Genomic DNA, 21,519 nt, shown 5'->3' with positions numbered 1-21,519 from the left:
TGGAGATGGAAGTAGCGTCGGTTTGTCGTCAACATTCCTCATAACCAGCCAGATTGTCGCTGTCATCACAGGGGTGCAGTAGCCAAGCAGCAGCTGACTCAGCGAAATCCTTGGGCCTGCAGCAGAAATAAAACCCTGATAAGCATTAAAGAGTGAGGGAGGGACAGGGGGGCATGGGGAATTATTAGAGATAGTGGGAGTGAGAGACCCAAATATGAGTGGGAGATTATTATAGAGACAGTGAGAGGAAGAGAGAGGGAGAGAAAGGAAAAGTGGGGCTGCATGAACTTGCTACATGCTGACACCATTTGTTTGTGTCCCTGTGCATTTTATTAAGCCTCTAACATTAAACAGATTTAGCTGGAGCAGCCAAAGTCATGGAGTAATTACGCTTTTGGAAATGCCGTGATTAAAAACGCTCACTGAAAGTATCAATCCACACTGCACTGCATTTTTTGTTGTTTATTCCCTGAATGCCCTGATGTGGATTTACCCTCTAGATTTAAAAAGGGGAGAAAAACCCCTACAAGGGAAAATTCATAAAACATTTTAAAAATGGAGATTTATCCATCAGGCGTGCATATAAAGTACATCATTTGCAAGCTCACTGATTTCCTGCATAAAGCATGTCCTTGAATTGATAGGTGCAATAAACATACGTGCAGGTCACTCTGAATTTTGGATCCTCTCGAATGCCAGACTCATAACTTCCATATCCAATTCTAATAAAAGGAACACACATAAGAAGGAGGAGGAGTGCGAAAGTGAGACGTTGATCAATAATGAAAGGAACGGTATCTGTGTCGAGAATGCCGGAAATGTCTCCTCTGTCGGGATTCCTTCCTCCAGCTCACGCTGTGCTGAGGGCTCTCTTATGTGTCCAGATACCCCACAGAGGCGTTGATTAAGTCAAGCTGAAGGCCAAAGCCTGCCTGCAATCGAGAGCCCCCAGCTCACTCAGTAAGCTATCAGGTGACCCGTCTCTCGCTCTCATTCACTCTGCAGCTAGATACTGATGCTGAGAGGAGCTATTAGAGCCTGGGCTCCAACCCCAAAAAGCATTCTGCTGGGTGTTGATAACCGGCAGGTACCAGGATGTAGAGGGGGGTGGGGTGGGGTGAGGATATGGCAGTATTGGGAGGCGGAGGAGGGTAAATGATCTCTGAAGGCCATCTTATTAATGGAGGCTTTTCATTACTAGCACTAATGCAAATGATTGGTGGGGCTAATGAGCTCGAAGGTCCGTGTGAATGAGGGCTCTGAGGAGCCGAAGTGTGTGATGATCGTAGCGGGAGACGAAGGTGATGAGTTTTGAACATCGTATCTGGTCATGATGAACATTTTGCTTGTGCAAGAACAAGAGGAATGGAGGGGGAAATGGATGAATGAGCTGATGGGTCGGCAAGTCAATTGTGCGCCGACTCAATATGGCAGGCTGCTACAGGCAAGAGGGGACAAGATGAATGATGGAAGGGACGAGTGTATTTCACTGTCAGTGGACTGAAGTGAGGTAAAGCATGGAGAATGTCTTCATCGCCTTCTATAAAGTGTGTGCACATTCTCGGTGCGCAGGCACTTAAAAGACGATGAAGCCCAGCGCATTCTTTGAAGGCACAGCTTCCCCTCATTCAAGCGTCTTGAGCGTTGCATGATATTCCATTAGACTCTTAAACGAACACCAGCGCAGCGCCCTGAAAAACCCCTGCTTTAAGTGTGTGCTGTACTGTGTTAAAGAGACCCTTGGTGGTTGCTATGGACCTTGCATGTAGAGGGATTTATCCCGATTTACAGCATGGTGTGTACAGGATCAGTTCTGGCTCAGGAGTGTCTCATGCGGGCTCCCTCGGGGGAGCGGCGGGGGGAGGACCAGAGGCCACTGATTGATGGTCAAGGACACTGAACCCCTCCCCCACACCCCTGCTCAGAAGAGCCCATCTCTGAAGCTGTGTCCTCGGGGGGATTGGGATGCTGCCTGGCTGACTGCCGTCTGTGCGCCGCTCATGACAGCCTGCTCGGAGGATACAACAAACTCAAGGGATGAATCATTCGCTAAACGACGAATGAATTGGAGACTCAATTCAACACAGAAACATGGGAGATTTTCTTCTGTTCCTCTTGCCGTCTTGCATTTTAAGGCAAACACGGGATTGAGGATTTCTGAATGGATTTGCACACACCTGACAAAGCCAGTGTGTGTGACAGTTAAAGGGCTGAGAAGAGGAAGGGAAAGGAGCTCACACTATTATTTAATGAATGATGTTCATGTTCAATGATGATGTTCCAGTGAATTACAGTGCAGTGCGTAACACTTGAGATGATACTCAACTCAAACCCCACATTGAGTGTCACTGTTACATATTTCAGTGTGATTCATTATCTGTGTCAACAGTGAGTGAGGTCCAGGGCCTTAGCATTTGTTGTGCATATGATATGTGGGTGACAAAACTGCTGTCGATGGAGCTTTGGGAGGAAAGGGGGAGGGAAGTAGGATGAGAGAGAGAGCGAGTGAGGCTCACACTCCCAGCACACTATTTAAAGCTGATGGCTTCAGTCCAGAATCAGAGGAGAAAACCAGGGATTGTTATTTTCATATGACTCTTGCTAGAGCTGGGGAGGCTCTACTTTTTCATTTCAATTTGGTTGCAAAACAGTAATTGAAGCGTATCGCTTTCATCTCCACTTATCTCCTCCGCTCCTCTCCCTTTGGAGCGCTGCTTGTCTTCCCAGCATTTGCGCATCTTGACACTGTTGGTTTCTCTATGATATATTGTCTGGGATTCTGGTACTTCATTGTAGCTCTGTGCTGATGTACATGGCAATTAAATTCAAACCCCAAAGAGGTAGAGCTCAGTCATCCACCCCCCCCACCTCCTCTCTCTCCTGTCCGCTGCTGCTGCAGCCTCGCTCTCGCACCCCTTTCAATCACTGTCTTTTTCTCCCAGCTCGCTCTTCCTTTGATTCCCCCTTCTTCTCCCCCGTATCTGTCTTTCTTTTGCGCTCGCTTTCTGTCCGTGTCTGTCTCTTTCCCCTTCTATTCCCTTCATGTTAATAAGCAGAGTAATGGTGTTGCAGGCAGTTCCTGGTTGGGGAGTTAATTAAAATGGCAAGTTACAACCCACACAGTCAAAACAATGGAGGCCCCTGCTTTTCGCAGTGACACAGGGAGATATTAAACAAGCCCAAAATCAAACACTGTGAGGAGGCAGGAGCCCAGTAACACTGACTATCCCCCACCCTCGCTTAACACCTCCCCTCCTGAAGCACTGAGGGGTTTATTGTTACGCTCTCCAGCCCAGTCAACATTAGTCATAGCAGAGATCCAGTAATTACCTTGTGAGCTCCCTGAACTGCTGCATGAAAAGCAGTTGTGTACAAGATATTAATGTGATTACTGCAGCATTTACTGAGCCAGAAACTACACTGACACTGATCAGATGAGGAACTGAAGAAGGGAAATAGTGACATCTGCCTATTCCCCACCCACCGCTACGAATACACACACACACACACACACATATGCACGCACTCACACAGCCAAATGATTTTGCTAGCGTGGCTAGCACAATGCAGCGCACTCAGGCTCCAGCAGCAGTGGGCCGGCTGAGCAGGACAGGAGCTGTTGCTATGGTTACCATTTCTCGGCTCGCTCTCACAGCCCAGGAAAACTGTGTCATTATCCTGTACTTTGGATAGGAGGAGAGAGAGGGAGAGAGGGGAGGGATACAAAGAGAGAAGATGAGGTAGAAGGGGGAAACAAAGATGGAAAGGCAGAGGCAAGAAGAAAGAAGGGGGGGGGGGCTGCAGTTCACACAGGTCAGCCATGCATCTGACACACACATCATCAAAATTTGCACCCATTTGTGCTCCTCTATTCACTGCTTTCCCTTTTTTTCTCCCTGTTTCCGTCTGTAACCGGGGCTGTAGTTTTCACTCTAATAGGTAAACAACTTCAGTGGCCACAAATAATGCTTGTAAATATCAGGTAAAAGCAGTGCTGTGCCAGGTGATAATGGGGAGTGTCTTTTTTCTCTCCGCCTGGCATCTCCTCTTGAAATTGCCACCAGCGAGCTATTATGTTGGTAAAAAAGATCAATCTCTGCACCATTGTATTTATTTTAACACACAAACAGCCATATGCCACTCTAATGACAACCAGCTCGGGTTCTTATTGAATAAATACACAGTCCACGATAACAACAGCGCAGTGGGACCACAATCCTCTTCTCTAACAATCCTCTACTGTGAAACAAGCAACGAAGAGTTGTTTCTAGCCTCAGAAATACATGAAGAAATTGACTTTATAGGCGCATGAATGCGTGTGTGTACAGCGTGCGCAGTGATGTAGCTGCCCACTTTGCGCGGCGTGTTTGTGCAACGTGAGGTCCACATCATAGGAGTTACATTGTGAACTAATTACATGGCCGTGTAAATAGAGGCACCCTGCTGATATGGGCTGTGCACCACATGATTTCCCCTGACAGAGCAGAGCCTGTTTGCACTGCCTTGCTTCGCTGTGTGTGTGGGTGTGTGTATGTGTGTGCAGGCATGCATGTGACCTGTACATGCAGGTATATATATGTGTGTGTGTGTGTGTGTGTGTGTGTGTGTGTGTGTGTGTGTGCGCTGAGGGAGAACATGTTTTGTAACTTGCTAGGTGTGCTTTATTGAGCTACAAGCTAAAAGAGTGTGTCTGTGTTGAGGAGGCAGAGAAGCCCCTTCAAATGAAAGGCTGCCCTCTCCCTCTCTGCCCGCCTGACGCAGCTCTCCAGAGAGACCTGTTCATATTACTGTGGCTGTCTGCTGGTCAGAGAAACACAAACAGCACAAAACAAAGGCGCCTAAGAGGAGGGAGAAAAAAGATCTGATGTAGCCCTCATCTATTCTCCTCTTCTCCACTGATGACTTGTTTTGTAATACCAATATGAAACAGGGAGCAAGTGCTTTGACACCCAACTCGAACCGTCCATCTAATGCTGCTTAATATATATATATACTTACTTTTCAGATTTAAGGCTGCACACCTATACAGGTGTTTTCAATTACTCAGGCTGATTAGACCTGTTACAGCACAGGGCAGTGAGAGAGCTGTCAATCAAGCCTCAGAGTCTGTTCTGAGAAGAAGTCTAATCAGGCGCCACCTGCAAGTGTGTGTAGGAGCCTGATGATTTTAAGCTTATGGAATACAACGCATTGTTGAAGGTTAAACCAGTGCGTCACAATCTTCTTGTGATTCATTACCAAAAAAAGTGGTGTGTGGGGCTGTTAGCAGCTCGGCCTCTAGACTTCCCTGATGGTTTTAGGTTGGAGAATATTTCAAATATTAATCCACATGTGTGTAGCTGACTTTAGTTTTTTTCCTCCTCTTTCCTACCTGATTACAACCTGTTTATATAATTTAATCCAAAATTGTATCCATATTTAATGATTCTCACTCGTGTATTCATTTATTTTCTGACTGTAGTAGTTTCTCTGTCTCAGGGACCATCTTTTGCTGAATGAGTACTTGAAGTACATTCTGCTGATAATATGTCTGTGCTTGTACTGTCAGGGTTCTAAATGCAGCACTTTTATGTAATGGAGTACTTTTACATAGATGGTACATTTAGTAGTTCAGGATCTCAGACCTTCAGATCTCAGAAGTTTGAGCTTCACTTACAAATGGAGAAACCACCTCTAAACAGCAGCAGTGGCACAGTAATTGCAGTTTTTACAGTCTCATTTGAAAGCACCATACCACGCTGACTGCGGGTTTCAGATGGTGGGTGCTGCTGAGTGAAAGTGCAATCACAACTAATCACGGCCTCTCTTGTTTCCTTGCCCACAGCACCCAACACTGCGCCCTATGGGAGCACAGGGAGCGCATACGTCCCGCTGGCCTGCCGATACCTGGTCCTGGCTCTCTCCTCCTTCATCAGCGTGTACTAGCAGAGGCCAGCCCGGACACAATGACTGTCGAGAGCATTTATGAGTCCTTTTTGACATTGCTGATGGCTGGAATCCAATCTGGTACAGTTTGTTGAAAAGCCGTGAGGGAAAATAATCAGCGTTACTTTGTGTGGGGATTTTTTTCTTTTTCTTTGCTTTTTGGTGAAACTTCCTGTCATGTAAATACTATGATGTTTTTTTATTATTATTATTATTTCCTCTCTTCTTTTCTGATTGATCGACCACCTTGTGAATCAGTGCTCACCCCCAGCCCCACTCCTCCTCCACCTCATATCAAACCCCCCAAAGTTCCCAAATGAGCTACTTTCATGTGTCTTTCTCTGGGAGGCGATGGTGCAAAATTGACATTTTCATCCGTTTTTGTACATGGCTAAAAAGACGCAATTGTGCCAAGTCTCTCAGTACACAGAATTACCATACCAATGTTTTATTGAATGTATTATGGGTTGTTGAACAAAGGAAAGACATTTAGATTCCTAACAATACAAATTCAGATTATGGAGTGTGAATAAAAAAATGCAGAAAAAAAAACAGAAAAAAAAAAACAAAAGAACAAAAAAGGCAGGGCTTTTTCAGGACCTGTATTGTCATGATTACTCAATAGATGGATGAACAGTGTTGAAGGTGTGCTTTGTTGTATTCTGAAATGGGTCCTTCAGTTACTATGCCTGCCTAACAGATTTGATCAGGCAGCCGTCAAAGTAGCAAAGTATACTGTATTGTATCTTTATATTTTAATATAGTGTAGGCTTTTGTTTTAAAGTGGGACCAGCTTTTATCATTCGACCAAGAACATTAACATAGTTCATGACTTTGTACAGTGTGAAGGGAGGAACATCGCTGCCCTATGTTTACATTTTTCTTGAAAATATAAATGCGACAGTATATACTCCATACCTTTTCTTTCAGTGAGTCCACATACGTGAATGTTGATACAAACTGTTGCATTCGGAAAGAAAAAGCAGAGTTCAACTGTCTTAAGCTTTTCTCTTGAAGATGCAGTTCTTTGAAACATGCCACTTCCAGTGGGCGTCTGAGTAGAGCGTTTTGCCTCTGAATTTGCTGTGTACCTACTGATCATCTACTGGTTGAAAACCCACAGCTGCACAGTGTAGGTCGCTTGAAGTTTTTGGCTTCAACTTTTGGCATGAAACTTAAATAATGGATTCTGGGAAAGCAGCATTCTGCAGCACGGCATTTTATTCCTTTGTTTTCTTTACAGATAATTCAGTACTTAAATATATGACAGTCTCTTTTTACACAAAATATGTATCTACTTCATTGTACCAGTAAACAAATAAAGGAAGTCCAGCCAAGGCCATGTAACATAAGATTTCTGGCAAGTAGAAAAACAAATACAATACTGCTTTGGTTCCAATCTGAGTCCTTCTCATGTTAATTATGAGCAACAGAACACAAAATGAAGCATATGAACATGCTCATCACTGCAAACATGGCCTAAAGCGCTAACAGCTCCAAGATGAGTGTCCATTGTATTAAAAAACCCGAACAGTGTCCACGGGGCCGGTGAACGTCCAGCAGAGCTGAGAATAAATTAAACCATGAGGTCGTTTAATTGGAGGAAATGTGGCTTTTTGTTCTCTGAAATCAATCATATCAAGGCTCAAAAACTTATTGTAAGGGTTTACTTTTCGACAAGACTGTCATGGCATATCCATCCTCGAGTATCTTCAATCCAGAGACACTGTACTGTAATGCCTTAATAGTACCATAGACATTAAATGAACCTCCTTTAAAAGGACACTTCCAGAAGCTCTCGATGAGATACATCTCATTTCTTTGACATATTACTGCTTATCGAACGTTCATAATCCTATAGCTCACTTTGTAATTAGGCATTATATTCAGTAAAAACAAACAATTCTCAACTTATGGCTCTCACAGGTATTTTCAAGAAAGCCAGTTGCATCTGATAAAAATGCAGTATCTGTCATGCAGGTTAACATGTTTGCGGGCCTTGTTTTGGATTTGGATTGTCTTATGTTTTGCCCGCAACCGAGGCACTAACAGTACCCGACTTCACACAGTCTTTTCACATGAACTTGTAACTGCAAACCTATAGAGAAATAGCCATCGCAGTTAAAAGACTTAAAGCACAAACACTGTTATTACTTTTACGTTATGTGATTTGTTTTGAGGTCTGCTAAACATTTTTTTTTTCTTTTATTGTTTGTACTGAAATTGTTCTCCGCTTGTTTTACAAATTATGAAAATACTGCACCATATGATCTTGTTTAAATGTTAAGGTATAATGAAAATGCGTCAGAAGTATATTTATTCTCTTCCTTTATGAAAACAATGTATAAAAATAGATTTGAAACATGTAAAACTGGATATGTGACATTTATTTGAATGAGGCACAGTATGGCATAGTTTATAATGTTGTCGGGTTCATTTAGATGCCATAACTGTTGTTGATTTTTTGTCAGACGAGTACATTAAAAATAACAATGTTTGCAATCAGATTACCTACTTTTTGAAAGCGAGAGGGTGTGAACCAATATAACAGTATTATAGAACAGAATCAATGTGTGTATATTTGGAGAAAATAGGATACCTTTGATCTTTAGAGCCAGTGTGTAGTCCTAGTTTTCACACACTTGCGTGTTTGACGATGTGCAGAGAGTATGGTTGTGCTGCATGTCAAAGTTAACCTGTGTTTTGAGGTGGCCATTTTACAGATATTCATACTTTTTATGAATGCAACCAGTTTTTTTTCCAAACCTTTGGTTCTTGAATCTGGTCTAAAAATACAGACCTCCTACAGACCACCAGGCTATGTTTGTTTGTGATTTCTTTCAATCAACTTTGCTGATAAACTAAAACAACTGCTATTCAGAGTCATGATGATTATTGTGGCACATTGGTGACAGTCTGGAGTTATGTTGGTTGCTTGTCCAAGCAGTTAAGACCATGCTAGTATTCCATATGAAATGTACTGGATGTTGATTATTTTGAATAATGGTATTAACAAGTCCCTTTTATCGAATCACTATTATTTGCAATAAAAGTCTTCATGTTACAATATGAACCCATATCTGAGTTAATGAGCACTCAAAGGGGTTTTCAGTATCTCTGCGCCAAGATTTGAGCACCGTTATGGTACCCAGTAAACGTCCGTTGCATGTTGGTGACTGTACGCTCAGCCAAAGATGGTTTGATAGAGAGGGAAAAAACTCTGTGCTGTTTGGATTTCCAAAAGTTTAGCAAGAATTATGTGATTTTGCCTTTTGCTGTCTGCTTATCGTAAAACAGTCTTACGTTAACCTCTGGGGACAATTTCAGGGCATCTGGTGTAGTCAGTGGATGCCTGGATAACAGCCAACGACTTCCTGGTCATTGTTTACCGTCTGATTAGCAACTTGACTTTCAATCTCGACAACAAATCGATGTTTTCTGTCCACACGGGCTGTTTACGTGCATGCAACCAAAGCCAGCTCAAACGTGATTGGTCAAAATACTCTGACTACAAATGGAAACCAGAGGGCCTCTAATACGAAAATCTGGTCCCCTGCCTACAGATTCTGCATTCATGTTAAGATATCTGCTTAAAGCGATTAGTGAAATAGAGTCAGAATCCCTCAGTTATACTCAGACTTTGATCACCTCAATCAAAATGTTTGATGAGTGAAAATTTCAAGGCTCAAAACTGCTGCTACATCCAAGAAATACAACGTTACACCAGCTAACATTAGCTTACAGTTGGAACAGTTTAGACAACTACAGTCAACAAAATATAATTCCACTTTTGATGTTGTGATAACAGTTATGAAAAGTCATTTTAGGTATTACCTCTAAATGTGATTTTCTGAAAAAGATCTTTTGAGTCTTTAAAAACAAAACAAAGGCGTACGTCTGAAATAATGCCTAATATCAACTCTCATAGAATTGTGATATCATCTTTGTGCACTCACGGGCTGTGAAGCTGTCACTTTTTGTTTATTGCCCCTCTACAAGTGCTGCTGGGCCCTTTTGAACCCCACACTGGACAATCCTGGCTCAGCTCGGATATTTTCTGTTCATACAGTGCAGCTTGAGTTATTGACTCATCTTAATTTCTCCCTATATCATGCATATTTGATCCCGTCCACTCTGCCCTCAAACTCAGTGTAAATCCTCCTGAGCCCAGATGGCCAGATGCCACAGTACATAGGATTAACCACAGTTTGCAGTGTACCATCATCATTGACTGGAGTGTGTCGCTCAGCATATACGATCAGGAGATATTTACAAACAGAAATCACTGCTCACTCCGTCCCCTTTATGCATCTGGGGTCTATCATACCTTTTTTTTTACCCGACAGCACAAGGCTTTCGAGTATCCTATGACCTGAATACGCTCTCGACTAAAACATCCACGGTTGTGTGACCTACCTCTTAAAAGTTCAGTTGAAAAAGTCATGTTGATGTACGAGCTGAAAAGAGGCCACGCCACCCACCTGCAGAGATCACTGCTTCACCTCGTGCTCCCAGCTGACAGCGGAGCGGGAAAAAAAATCTCTCCACTTTTAAATTTAAGATAAGAGGATTTTAAATATTCATGCTGGCGCGTATTATTACGGCCCCTCAATCCCCACCCTGAATTTTTAAATTGTCCGTTTCAAAGCATCCTCCTCCTCTCAGCCCATTGTACCGGATTCACACTCTTCTGTTTGAATGCATCTATCACAGAGTTGTTGCATTGATTACAAACAGCTGTTTAAACTCTTGGGATGTGCCTTCAAAGTATTTTATCAATCATAACCCTTATTTGGAGCATTATTGCCACAATAAGGTAAACTGTTAGAAATATAAAACGGCTAAAATGATTTCTCACTGAACAGTTTTCTCTTCATTGGTCGTAACATCAACTAAACATTAGATATCTCACCACAAGAAAGTACCGCACTCCACGCAGGTCACAGATATCATAATTACACAGAACATACTCTGTATCTGCACTTGCTTGGAGACAAGAGGTTTCATGACACATAATTAAGAGTTACTCAGACACATGTAACACCCACGTAGCATAGCATAGCATACGAACAAAAATATAGCTGAATGTCATCATAATTAAAGTAATTATGATTAATGCATAGTTAAAGTTCAATGTAATCGTGTGTATTTATCTTCCAGGGAAACAGAAGCAGGGTTTAAATCATCTCCATCCTGGATATTATCAGGTCAAACTGTGCAAACTGTCCTTGTTTGTTTTCACTTTTGAAGTCTGGGCAGGGACGTTTATTCATTTTCTCTGTGATTGACGTACTGTGCATGACTCTAACATGTTCCTGCTGCAGGAAAAAATTAAAAATTAAAATAAACACAGCTTGGAAAAGTTTAAACAAACAGCAAGACATATTTTGCAGATGATGTGTGACTGTCAGCACAGGAAACGTGATGTAGGGAGGCGAGGCAACATATTGCAAGTGGCATATGCAGACTTAAAAGACAAACATGAATTCATTCTGACAGGGAGGCATTTTGTATTGCAGCCAAAACAAAAATCCAACCTGTCAGCATATGTTTTCAGCACATAATGCTTTACAGTGTATTGTGATTTAACCGCTCAACACTGGATCTTTGCAGCTCTTATTCTGCGGATTAATTTATGTAATACTGCGTTATCCTGCAGCCAAATGAAGGCAGCGTATCCTGCAGGTTATGGAAATGATTAGCATGATGTCACAGCGTTGTTTGGCTCTTCACAAAGGCGTCTGTGGCCAGCATGAACAGAGAGGAGAGTGGAGGACTTGTGAGAGAGGGATTCCTCCTGACCCTGCGGTTAATGAAACCCTTCCTGTGCCTTTGTCAGTTTTAACTGGGATATTGTGTCATACTGCACACTGGAGCTTCTGCCTGGCTCCTGCAGTCGCCATCCTACTTCCCTGAGCAGCATACTGAGTTGTCAGTATCAAAAAAACCTCTGTTTCTTGAGTGCTAGCATTCAGTATGGTAGATATTTTTGTTGCACAGCAGGCAAAAACTACCCCTCTTGTCAAACGCAGGCAGAAAGGGAGAAAAAAAAAAACTTGAATTTTCTCTCCATAACCAGTCTCGGGGCAAGTTTCATTCAGTTCTAAATGGAAAAAGAAAAAAATGTTCAGGTTTTTTGAAATAGGCCTCTTTCTTTTCTCTCAAACATTTCAATTGGTACAAAAAACAGTGAGTAATTTCTGACTGGTGTGACTCTCCATTTTCTTTGAAATGCCTCTGATAGTGTGGCAGCTGCCAATGTAGGCAGGGACGTGCTATTTTAAAAAGAGGTTGCATCAAGTATTTGTCAACCTGTCCCTCATTATTTCCACTGAACTGGAAAATAAGTTGCCAGGCAATGATGCAGAGCCTGAGATAATGCCTGGGTTTTAAAGCAAGCTATCTAAGCCAGGTCTCTCCATGGCGCCGATGACTGAATCACACACTGCGAAGTGTTTTCACGTGATGCTCCCGGGCAATTGTCAGTTTTCATGAAGGATTGAACGGGGTTGCCATAGAGAAGATGTCATCGTTTGACTGACAGTAAATGTAATCCGATTTTATTTGTTTTCATGCCTCAAAAGCAGATTATGCATTGTTTTATATACACTGAATGACACAGAAAATCAGTTCATTGTAGCACCGGCTCATCATATGCGTCTTCAGTGTTGTGTTTGTTTAAATGGAGTGGCCTCCAGTCGAGCTCAAGGTATGAGGTGCAGCATTTCTTCTGTTTGTGTAAATTGAAGATATTTACGTATGCCATTTTTGTTCTTTTTACAAAAAAATGGGAACGGACATTATGAGGTTGGTGGGAACATCCTAGAATTTTTCTATATGGCCTTTTATTTGTCTTGTTTCTTTTTCTTTTCTTTTCTTTTTTTTTTTTGCTTGTTTTATTTAAATCGACATGCTGAGAAATAATGTGCTGAGAAGTCTGGAGTGGAGATGTTTACTCAAATGTGTATGATGGTCCTTTAGCCACCAGGGATGTAGTTGTACATTTATAGGCTCTAGATCACTGGAATGATATATATGGCTTTAAGTGGCATTGATATATCTACATATAATATATATAAATATATATTGATATTTGTCCAGAAATAAGAAAATTCATGTACTTTAATTACTTTAAAGCTTACATTGTGTATAGCACGTATGCAAGTCCATTTTCATCATGTTTGATGTAATTTTGTAGCAGTGGTTTGATACTAATAAATGGCAGTTGATGATGGAATTGTAAACTGTTTTTCTCTAGAACTGATGTGACCTTTACAACAGTGATGCTCTCAACAACACTGCCGCGCTTTCATATGTGTTCAAGAGAAAATGGTCTGACTGAACATACTCACTCTGTAGTCACTCTGGAATAGGATAATTTATTCATAACAACATGTTACAGACTAAAAATACCCAAGTCATCCATTTAATGAGCAGATATTTTGTTATTTCCTTTGTGTGGCTGGAGACTAACAGCAAAATAGCTCATTGTGTATAAAGCCTCTTTTGATTTATTACTTTTTCAAATGCATTTGATGGAAATTTGTCTTTTTTTTTTTCTTTTTTCTTCTTTTTTACACAGAGTTGTTTCCTTTGCACAAATACTTAAATCCACTAGTGACAAAAAAAAACATCTATGGACTTTCCTCTGCAGAAAGACAGCAATATGACAAAAGTACAAACTGTCCTCACAATCAGTGCTATTAGCTAAATGCTACGGACACAATGCTAAGATGCACAATGACAATGCCAACACACTGACGATAAGCAGGCATACTGTTCACCATGTTCACCATATTGGTTCAGCGTGTTGGCATGCTGACATTTCCTATTCAGCGCCTATTTAGAAGCTGAAGGGTTTTGCAAGTTGCTATTTGGTCATAAACCAGAGTAAATTGTTGACCTGATGATGGCACAATTTCATGGCAATAAATCCAGTTCAAACTGGATCGAACAGTTGTTGAGACATTTAACAGAAATCCGCAAATGTCGACACCATGGTGGTGCTGGAGTGAAGTCATGGAATCACCGAAGTCAGTAGGATTCGTCCTCTGGTGAACAAATGTCTGCGCAAAATTTCTTGGCAGTTCATCCAATAGTTGAGATATTTCAGTCTGGCCCAAACTTGTGGACTGACCAACCTGCAGAATGACATTGTCATCTCTATAGCTGTGTCTTTAGCATGGCTAAAAACGACTTCATGTAGTAACAAGCTGGACTGAACAATTAGGAATAGGTACATGTCCTATATGCACTTCATAAGACATAAAGAGTAATATACATAGGCTAACAGTTAGCCCAACAGCAATGCAACAGTTACTTGGCTAGAATGTTGTATTAGCAACACACTAGCTTCAGACAGCCAATACACTGGCTAACTTGGTTAGTAGTAAACTAACTCAACAATCACAAGTTAGCTGTAATACAAAATGTACATACAGCCAATGCTTCAACAAAAGCATTTACGAAACAGATGAAAGATGTCTGTCAATGTTTGCTTCGTTACATATCTGAACGTATATAATGTCAGTTAACGCAGCAGCTGCTATAGATCTGTGTCAGTAGCTGTTGGTGCTAACAAGAGAAGCACCTTTAGCATCTAGTTCAAAAACTACTATTTCTAAAGTCAAGAATTAACTTATTATTCTTAACTTATTCGAGTCGTTTTTTAGTCCCAAACACAATCCTTCCCGAACTACGACCAGGTAGTTCAACCAGGGCGTTCCGGCATCACAAACTGTAGTATGAATCATTTTTGTAATATGTGGGAGGCACTGACACACGATGTGTCAATAGAGGCTTTAGAGCATAAAATATTCATATGTGTTTGGACAAAGCAGCGCTTGATCAGTTGATCAATAAAATTCTAGCTTTGACATTCTGTGGTTTCTTTAGTTAAGAGCCAACCCGAATGCACCGTTCCACCCTGACAGCCCCCTTTTTCTCCAGCCCCTCTAAAAGCTGGTCACAGTGGCAATGGGCAGTTTGATATGATGACAAATGGTTAAATCCAGAGTCTGAGTTATTGACTGGAACCACAATGTGGGGACAGAATTCCTGCGGGACGAGAGTTGAGTGGAAGCTGCTCTACACTCTAATTGCCCCTCGCCCACCTACTCATTTTTTTCTTGGCAGCCCTGTGTTGAGTGTTACAGCGCACTGATGAACTCTGCAACACACTTTTAAGTGTTTCAATAATTAAAGCCCACAGATTGTCAAGATAATGCACTGCACAACAATCAGCTGCATAAATTCAAGAGACTTAAACAACAGGTGTGGTCACATTGCTTAATTGCAGTCTCCTTGCAATTGGCATATCCTGAAACATTTCTTTTTATGCAATGCTCTACCCTCTCACCTGAGGAGACAGCTCAGGCAACTGCAGACTTTGTGGCTCTGGAGAGAATATGCAAATGCGAGGAGATGGAGTTTATGATCCAGAACTACTCAGCTCAGAGATAGAACAATAAGTGATGGTAGTTGAAGTCGGGAAAGGAAGAATTTGTGCAATGAAAAGTCAGAATAATGAGACCCATGTCTCAGGCGTGTCCCTGCTCTAACACAGCAATTAGGATGACTGCGACAGGCTGAACGGCCGCTCGGCTGACGTTATGCCCTCAGATTTTGTCACTTGATGAGGCAGCATGTAGGAACAAATTTGTGTTGTTTTTCATTTATTTTAAATATCTCCACTGATGACATTCAAGTAGGTGCTTTAACAACCTTGTCTCCTGGAAATTAGACGTATATGCTACTAATTTGCAACAGCAAATAACATTTTGATAGAAATGTGATGCTGTCCGGATTACGTTTTTATCACATAATGAGGAAACATTCCTAATTAACGTATCTGCCAAATCCCAAAATGTTAATAACCTCTTCTCCTGTGTGGCCCCTTCGTGGTGGAATGAGTTACCAAACTCAGCCCCTCTCTGTCGACAGAAATGGCTCCAAAAACAAGATACTTTCTGACCCCAGTGATTTGTCAGAGGGTCATGGCCATTATGCTGTAGAGGCAATGAGCACATTGGTGGCCACGCCCATGTTTTTTAGTGGCGTGAGGAAGCCATACATGCTGAGATCAAGAGCAAATTAAAAACACTGATGTACTGCTTGTGCTAACATAGAATGCGTGTTAACTTGCGCGGACAATTTGTACTCTTCACTGGTAACAAAGCCAACCAATAAACTATCAGACAATGTTCTGAAAGAACAGAGAGAAGTATTCTGTATATGATGGAAAACATGACGGTAAGCTGAATGAAACTGGACCTTTTCTTGAACAGATGGACTCCAATCATCTGTCCCACTAACACCCAAAGAGATTATTACATTATCTTGATGTGTTTGACCAGCAGATCCACTCGTTTTGTGTTCGATTTTCAAATATATACGTACATGTACATGCAAGTATAATATGCATGAACTTGCTAACATCTACGGTCTACAGTCATTTCAGTATTTTAATGTATTTTTCTATTCATTTATTCAGGACAAGTTGTTGTTGTTTTGTTTTTTTTAACATGTGATTGAAACTGTGATCTTTCACTGACCTTAACCAAAGTGCTTTTGTTGTCTAAACCTGTCTCCAGTGTCAAAGTCCTGCACTCTGTGTGTGGTACTTACATGTAGTGCCTTATAAAAAGCTTTGCAGGTGAACACAATATAGGCAGCAATTACATTTCCCATCAGAACATAATTGGCAAAACAAATTAGTAGTATATGAGCATAGTTACTAGTAGACAACGTTGGCATAAATAGTTAAATAGTCTCCACTCCAATAGTGCTCTTTGTCACCTCCTATTTCTCAATGACAGCGTGTGTGAACATGAGAATATTTTGCATTTGTCTGCGTTTCAGTGCATCTTGATGAAACAACAGGAGTGCATTATCTTTATGTTCATTATGTGGCTACCACAGCTATTCTGCCGCCATGCTCCTGCAAAGTAAACATACCAAAGCATAGACATATTGTGCTGTTATAATCCTACAATAAACACACAATCAGTGCACACATTCACAGTTTCATCAAGATGTAGTAAAATTCAAATACACAGAGCCAGGGTGCCTTACATAACCATAAAGTAAGCCTGGCGGGTGCTGTCATCAAAAGTGTGCCTGCAGCCGCCTTCCTGAGATGAAAAACAAATGAAACACTTTGAGGCTGAGCTGATTCCCCTCCCGTTCTGCAACTCCATCTGTCACTCCCAGCGACTTATTCTGAGCAAGAGTGCTCTCCTGCATGACCTCCATCACAGTGTGCAAGATGAACGAGGTGGGTCTGGTCTCTGTCCTCTGTCTTCTCTGTGCCAAGGCAGCAGGGGCACCGAAGCATCGAGAACACCTGCAAACTGAGAGTAATGAGGCAGCAGGCCGCATGGCCGCCCATCCTCCCTGCACTAATCAATCCAGCTAGCCATTAAGGGAACCAAGAGGACTGCAGCTAGTTAGAGAAAGTTCTTACTTCATACCTCCATAAACTTTGTCTAAGATGGTCACTAGTTTAGGTTTTTTACGCTGCAGAGACCACATCTGCAGCTCTGTAATTTCCTGTTGATTAAATTTGAGTTTCTGCCACAGTTGGTGCAGATTACAGCAAAAATTTACTTTCTTATTCTTCTTCCTTTTAGTCCAAACAAACTATTGTTGGAGCCAAAAGCATAAAACTTTTTACACCAAAGCTGAATTATATGTCATATAACTATCATGCATCAGGGTCATAAATGAATAAACTGAACTGAAATTGAATCAACATCTACACTATTTAGATGAAAATGTTTTAATTAAAACATGACCTTAAACCGAGACTCTTCGGGTAGGTTCAATGTTCATGGTTAAAAGCAGATGGAGGGATTAGCGTTAGTTCTTACACACGTCCTGAGAGATTATTTTTTCCCAAACGCCCTCAAGCAGTGGTTGTCATCTTAATACAAGAATGGTATACGCAAAAAGATGTTTCCTTTCAATTGAAACGTCCATCTTCCCTCTATTCCACCCCTTCAATCTCGTCGAGTCTCCCTCTTTGCGTTTCCATTTTCCTCCTGCCAGCCTCCTAGACAGAAGCCAGAAATTCACTGGAAAAAGAAACGCTGTCACACGGTGCATATCCAAAAATTTTTTACAAAAAATAAAAAACACGCCACTATGTCATTACCCAACCTCGACTCTCAGAGCAATCGCATTCAAAGAGCATTTTTCAGGAGCTCCCTCCCCAGCACAACTAGTAAGCATGGCTAATGGAAATTTAATCAGCAACGAGAAAGGACAGCAGGCATAATGCAACAGATGATAAATAGAAGAAAGATGCAAATGCTATTTATTTTAGACGGGCCGTGCTGACAAGCCTGATAATACCTCCTCATGCAGTTTCTCCCTGAAGCTTCCTTTTGATGGTTCTAAAGTGGTATGCACCATATTTCACAGCCTATCATTGATGGAATAAATTGTGTTATTCATAGAAATGTTTTCATTTTTTCCAAATGTCTCTTGTCAGTGATGCCTGAGCACCATGGCAGTAGGCATAAATTAATAAAAAGCAACGTAAATTCCTGCAGTAATTACAAGCCAGCAGTACTTTAGAACTGGAAACATGCAAAACAGGCTTCTTCAAAGTTGCCCATGAATTCATTCCTTTTGTGCTCTCCTGTTATATTAACACATTTTATGTACTTTGTAAAGCCAAGAGATGAGATCTGAAACGCCTGTAACCCGTGCCTCAAACAAAGGATTTACATGATAATATGTCCATAAAGATATGAACTTAGTGGCATTTCTTGCAATGAATCACACATGTGAATTATGTTAATACAGCTGACACATGATGCACATTCTGTATATCATGTCAACATGATCAAACTCAAAATTACAGCAACAGTACAGAAGTGTTTCATGAATCTATCCAGGGCAGAAAGCCTGTGTTTGGTCCCAGAGTCGGCTTTTTATGCCGTTTCCTTGGTTGGTGACCTTTAGAGTTTAATTAAATACATTTACAGGTGATATCTAGAAGCCAAAAGTATTAATGTCACTTTTTATTTGAGTATCAAATGTTCATCACAGCTGCAGCACCTAAAATCAAGCTTTACTGAGAACTGCTCTGAAGCACTCCTGACTCTGGGAACACAGCGGCACTTAAGTAGCTGTTCTGGGGGCTTTTGATCACACTGCATGAACTTCATCAGCAGGTAGAGTTCTCACTCGTGTATGATCAAATTGCACAAATTCACATTTTTTTTTCTTATTATTCTTAAATTGAACTCTTGATTTGGCAACACCTGACGTGGTTACCGTGGCTACAGTAAGTGCAGTTGAACACTACAGCAAACACATACTTGAGCAGCCACTTTGTCAGAAATACAACAGAAGAGTGACAATCGTCCATCTGTCTGCAGCACAGCCAGTCTAACTCACTTTGTGTTAATAAAGAAGTCAATGATTGAAAGTGATCCACTGTGGGAAAAATGCCCCAAATGACTGTCTGCAGACACATTTTTGATGAACGATCTTATCGTTTACTTCCTGCTTCACCCTCTGTTGTGCAAGTTGAACTCCTTTAATGCAAAGCAGCAGCAGTAAGAGATGGTGGGGTTGCAGTTGTTGTTGTCAGTATTTTGAGTCCAGAATCATGTTAATGATTTTGCATGTTGACTTGGAAGCAGTCTTCTTCTACCCTGTTTTTGCTGGTATGACACCATTGGTAGGACTGTGTATCGCATCACCCATGTGCACATGCATGTACGATAAGCAGATGTTGCATTAAAATTGTCTCCTTCCAGTGGTAATCGGGTGATAAGATGTGAAATGGCTGGAGAGCAAACTGCTCATTTTTTACCCAAGCCAAGTTTTATTCTGAATTAGACATATTTTTGCCGTATAATTTGGCAATGAAAGGGCTTCATTGTTCCCCCCTGAATCGACATGTTTTCACACTGGTCCAGCAGTTATTCTGTCCTGCAGCCCAGGTGCACCTGTGCCACAGAGGAACACAGCCTGTCATTAGCGCTAATACAGCTGTCAAGGGAGCTGCAGGACTGTTGCCTGCACAAGAGTGCAGCTGAGCTGGTTCACTTGTTATGCCTGCCTCTCTTGAATTTCCTCTTCAGGTATTGATTAAACTCCTAAACGCTCATTTCTGTTCATCAAAATTACATATTACATCGTTTTTTCAGTGAATGTCTTCAATGGCTTAGATGTAACGCTACACCTTTGCCTTCATTTAATATGTATGGATCTTTGAACTGGCAAATAGTCTCCACCTCCATTCAAATCTCCACCCACCCCTCTGCCGCTCGCCTGCAGCTTCAGCATAACTGCTCACCTTCGGTTTGACACATAAATCTGGTTGTTTTCTGTTTCGTTAGCTATTGTATGCTGCACAATGGCAAGTGAAGACACATGGGGTAATTCAGCCAGACATGTTCCAACCGGAAACCAGTTATAAAGAGGAGTGAATTATACAGGGTCGCATGCAAGTCGATGTATCAGAATGGTAATGTGTTTTATGAATTGCTCGCTACAACATTGAAAACATTAGCGGTAATAGAAAACACAAGCCTTCTGCTTGACTACATTATCATGATATGGAACGTGCGACCCTGCAAGTTGATGGGATTGGATCTTTAAGTATGTGATGTACGAAACACTGCCAGTCCCAATCTGTGTTTTTCAGACTGTCACTGGTTTCTCTGCAGTTTCAAAGCAGAAATGCTCAGCCGTGGCGTTGACAGCTTATTTCGCTCTTGATATGTCTGGTAGCATGTAAAAACATCCTGTGGACACATGGACACGTTCACAAGGTTAAAAACTGGATTTCCATTGGAGTGGGTCTTTAAGGTCCTTGTTTTTCCTTGTTTTTCCTCGGTGGGTTGAATCTAGCTGATACCTTGCTGTCAGTACAACAGTACAGCTGTACAGAGCAACATCCCCGCAGAGGCATTGCTAATCGAGTCTTGTTTTGGTCCTCAGCAGCTAGCGGTTGGACTCCAGTGAATAGCCTCAGAACTGTCGACACTGTCACACATCTCCATGAACTGGCAGCCCATGAGAGGGAGTAATTAGACGAATCCTGGCACTGCATGCACACATATAATAATGATGTAAATTGTGAAAGCGCTGCTCGAGCTTCATGTAATCTCAAACATGTTGAATATATAATACTGTGGAGTCTGTTTTGCCTTCATGGGACCCCCCACATCGAGTAGCACGCAGCAGAAAATGGAGGCAGTCACTGAGCAACAGCATCCAGCTATATGTAGCTGCAGGTCGACATGGATGTTTAATTCCTCATAAACACACAAGAATTAAAAATAATGAAACACCAGACACCATCACTCTGGCTCAGAGACGCACGACGTCTTCAGCAAGCTTTCAGATTTCCAAATGAAGACGGACTAAGTGGAAACTACTGAGCATATTGGTCTGGGAACACATACGACAGAGAGGGAGCTCGCTGCGACGTCCTGCTGAGATAACACAAGTCTCTCTGTCACGATTTTTTTTTCTGCTTTCATAACAGCAAAGTGGCAAAAACAAAACCACCACAGGACTGTATTTCAGAAAGGCAAATGCAAGTAAACATATGAGACAATCCTATCATTG

The 21,519-nt window shown here is 41.6% G+C and overlaps 1 protein-coding gene across 2 annotated transcripts in view; it reads left to right on the top strand.

The window, feature by feature from the left end:
* The window catches only part of negr1 (neuronal growth regulator 1), a 133,779-nt gene extending 124,781 nt beyond the window's left edge, over positions 1 to 8,998 (top strand). For both annotated transcript variants that reach the window (XM_076725828.1, XM_076725825.1), the window contains one exon: positions 5,825 to 8,998. In XM_076725828.1, the coding sequence (XP_076581943.1) occupies positions 5,825 to 5,925 (101 nt within the window). In that variant the 3' untranslated portion in view covers positions 5,926 to 8,998. The remainder of the gene's footprint in view (positions 1 to 5,824) is intronic.
* Positions 8,999 to 21,519: the final 12,521 nt, after the last annotated feature.

Source organism: Chaetodon auriga, chromosome 3 (assembly GCF_051107435.1).
Source record: "Chaetodon auriga isolate fChaAug3 chromosome 3, fChaAug3.hap1, whole genome shotgun sequence".
Lineage (NCBI taxonomy): Eukaryota > Metazoa > Chordata > Actinopteri > Chaetodontiformes > Chaetodontidae > Chaetodon > Chaetodon auriga.
This window is presented reverse-complemented; position numbering and strand designations above follow the sequence as displayed.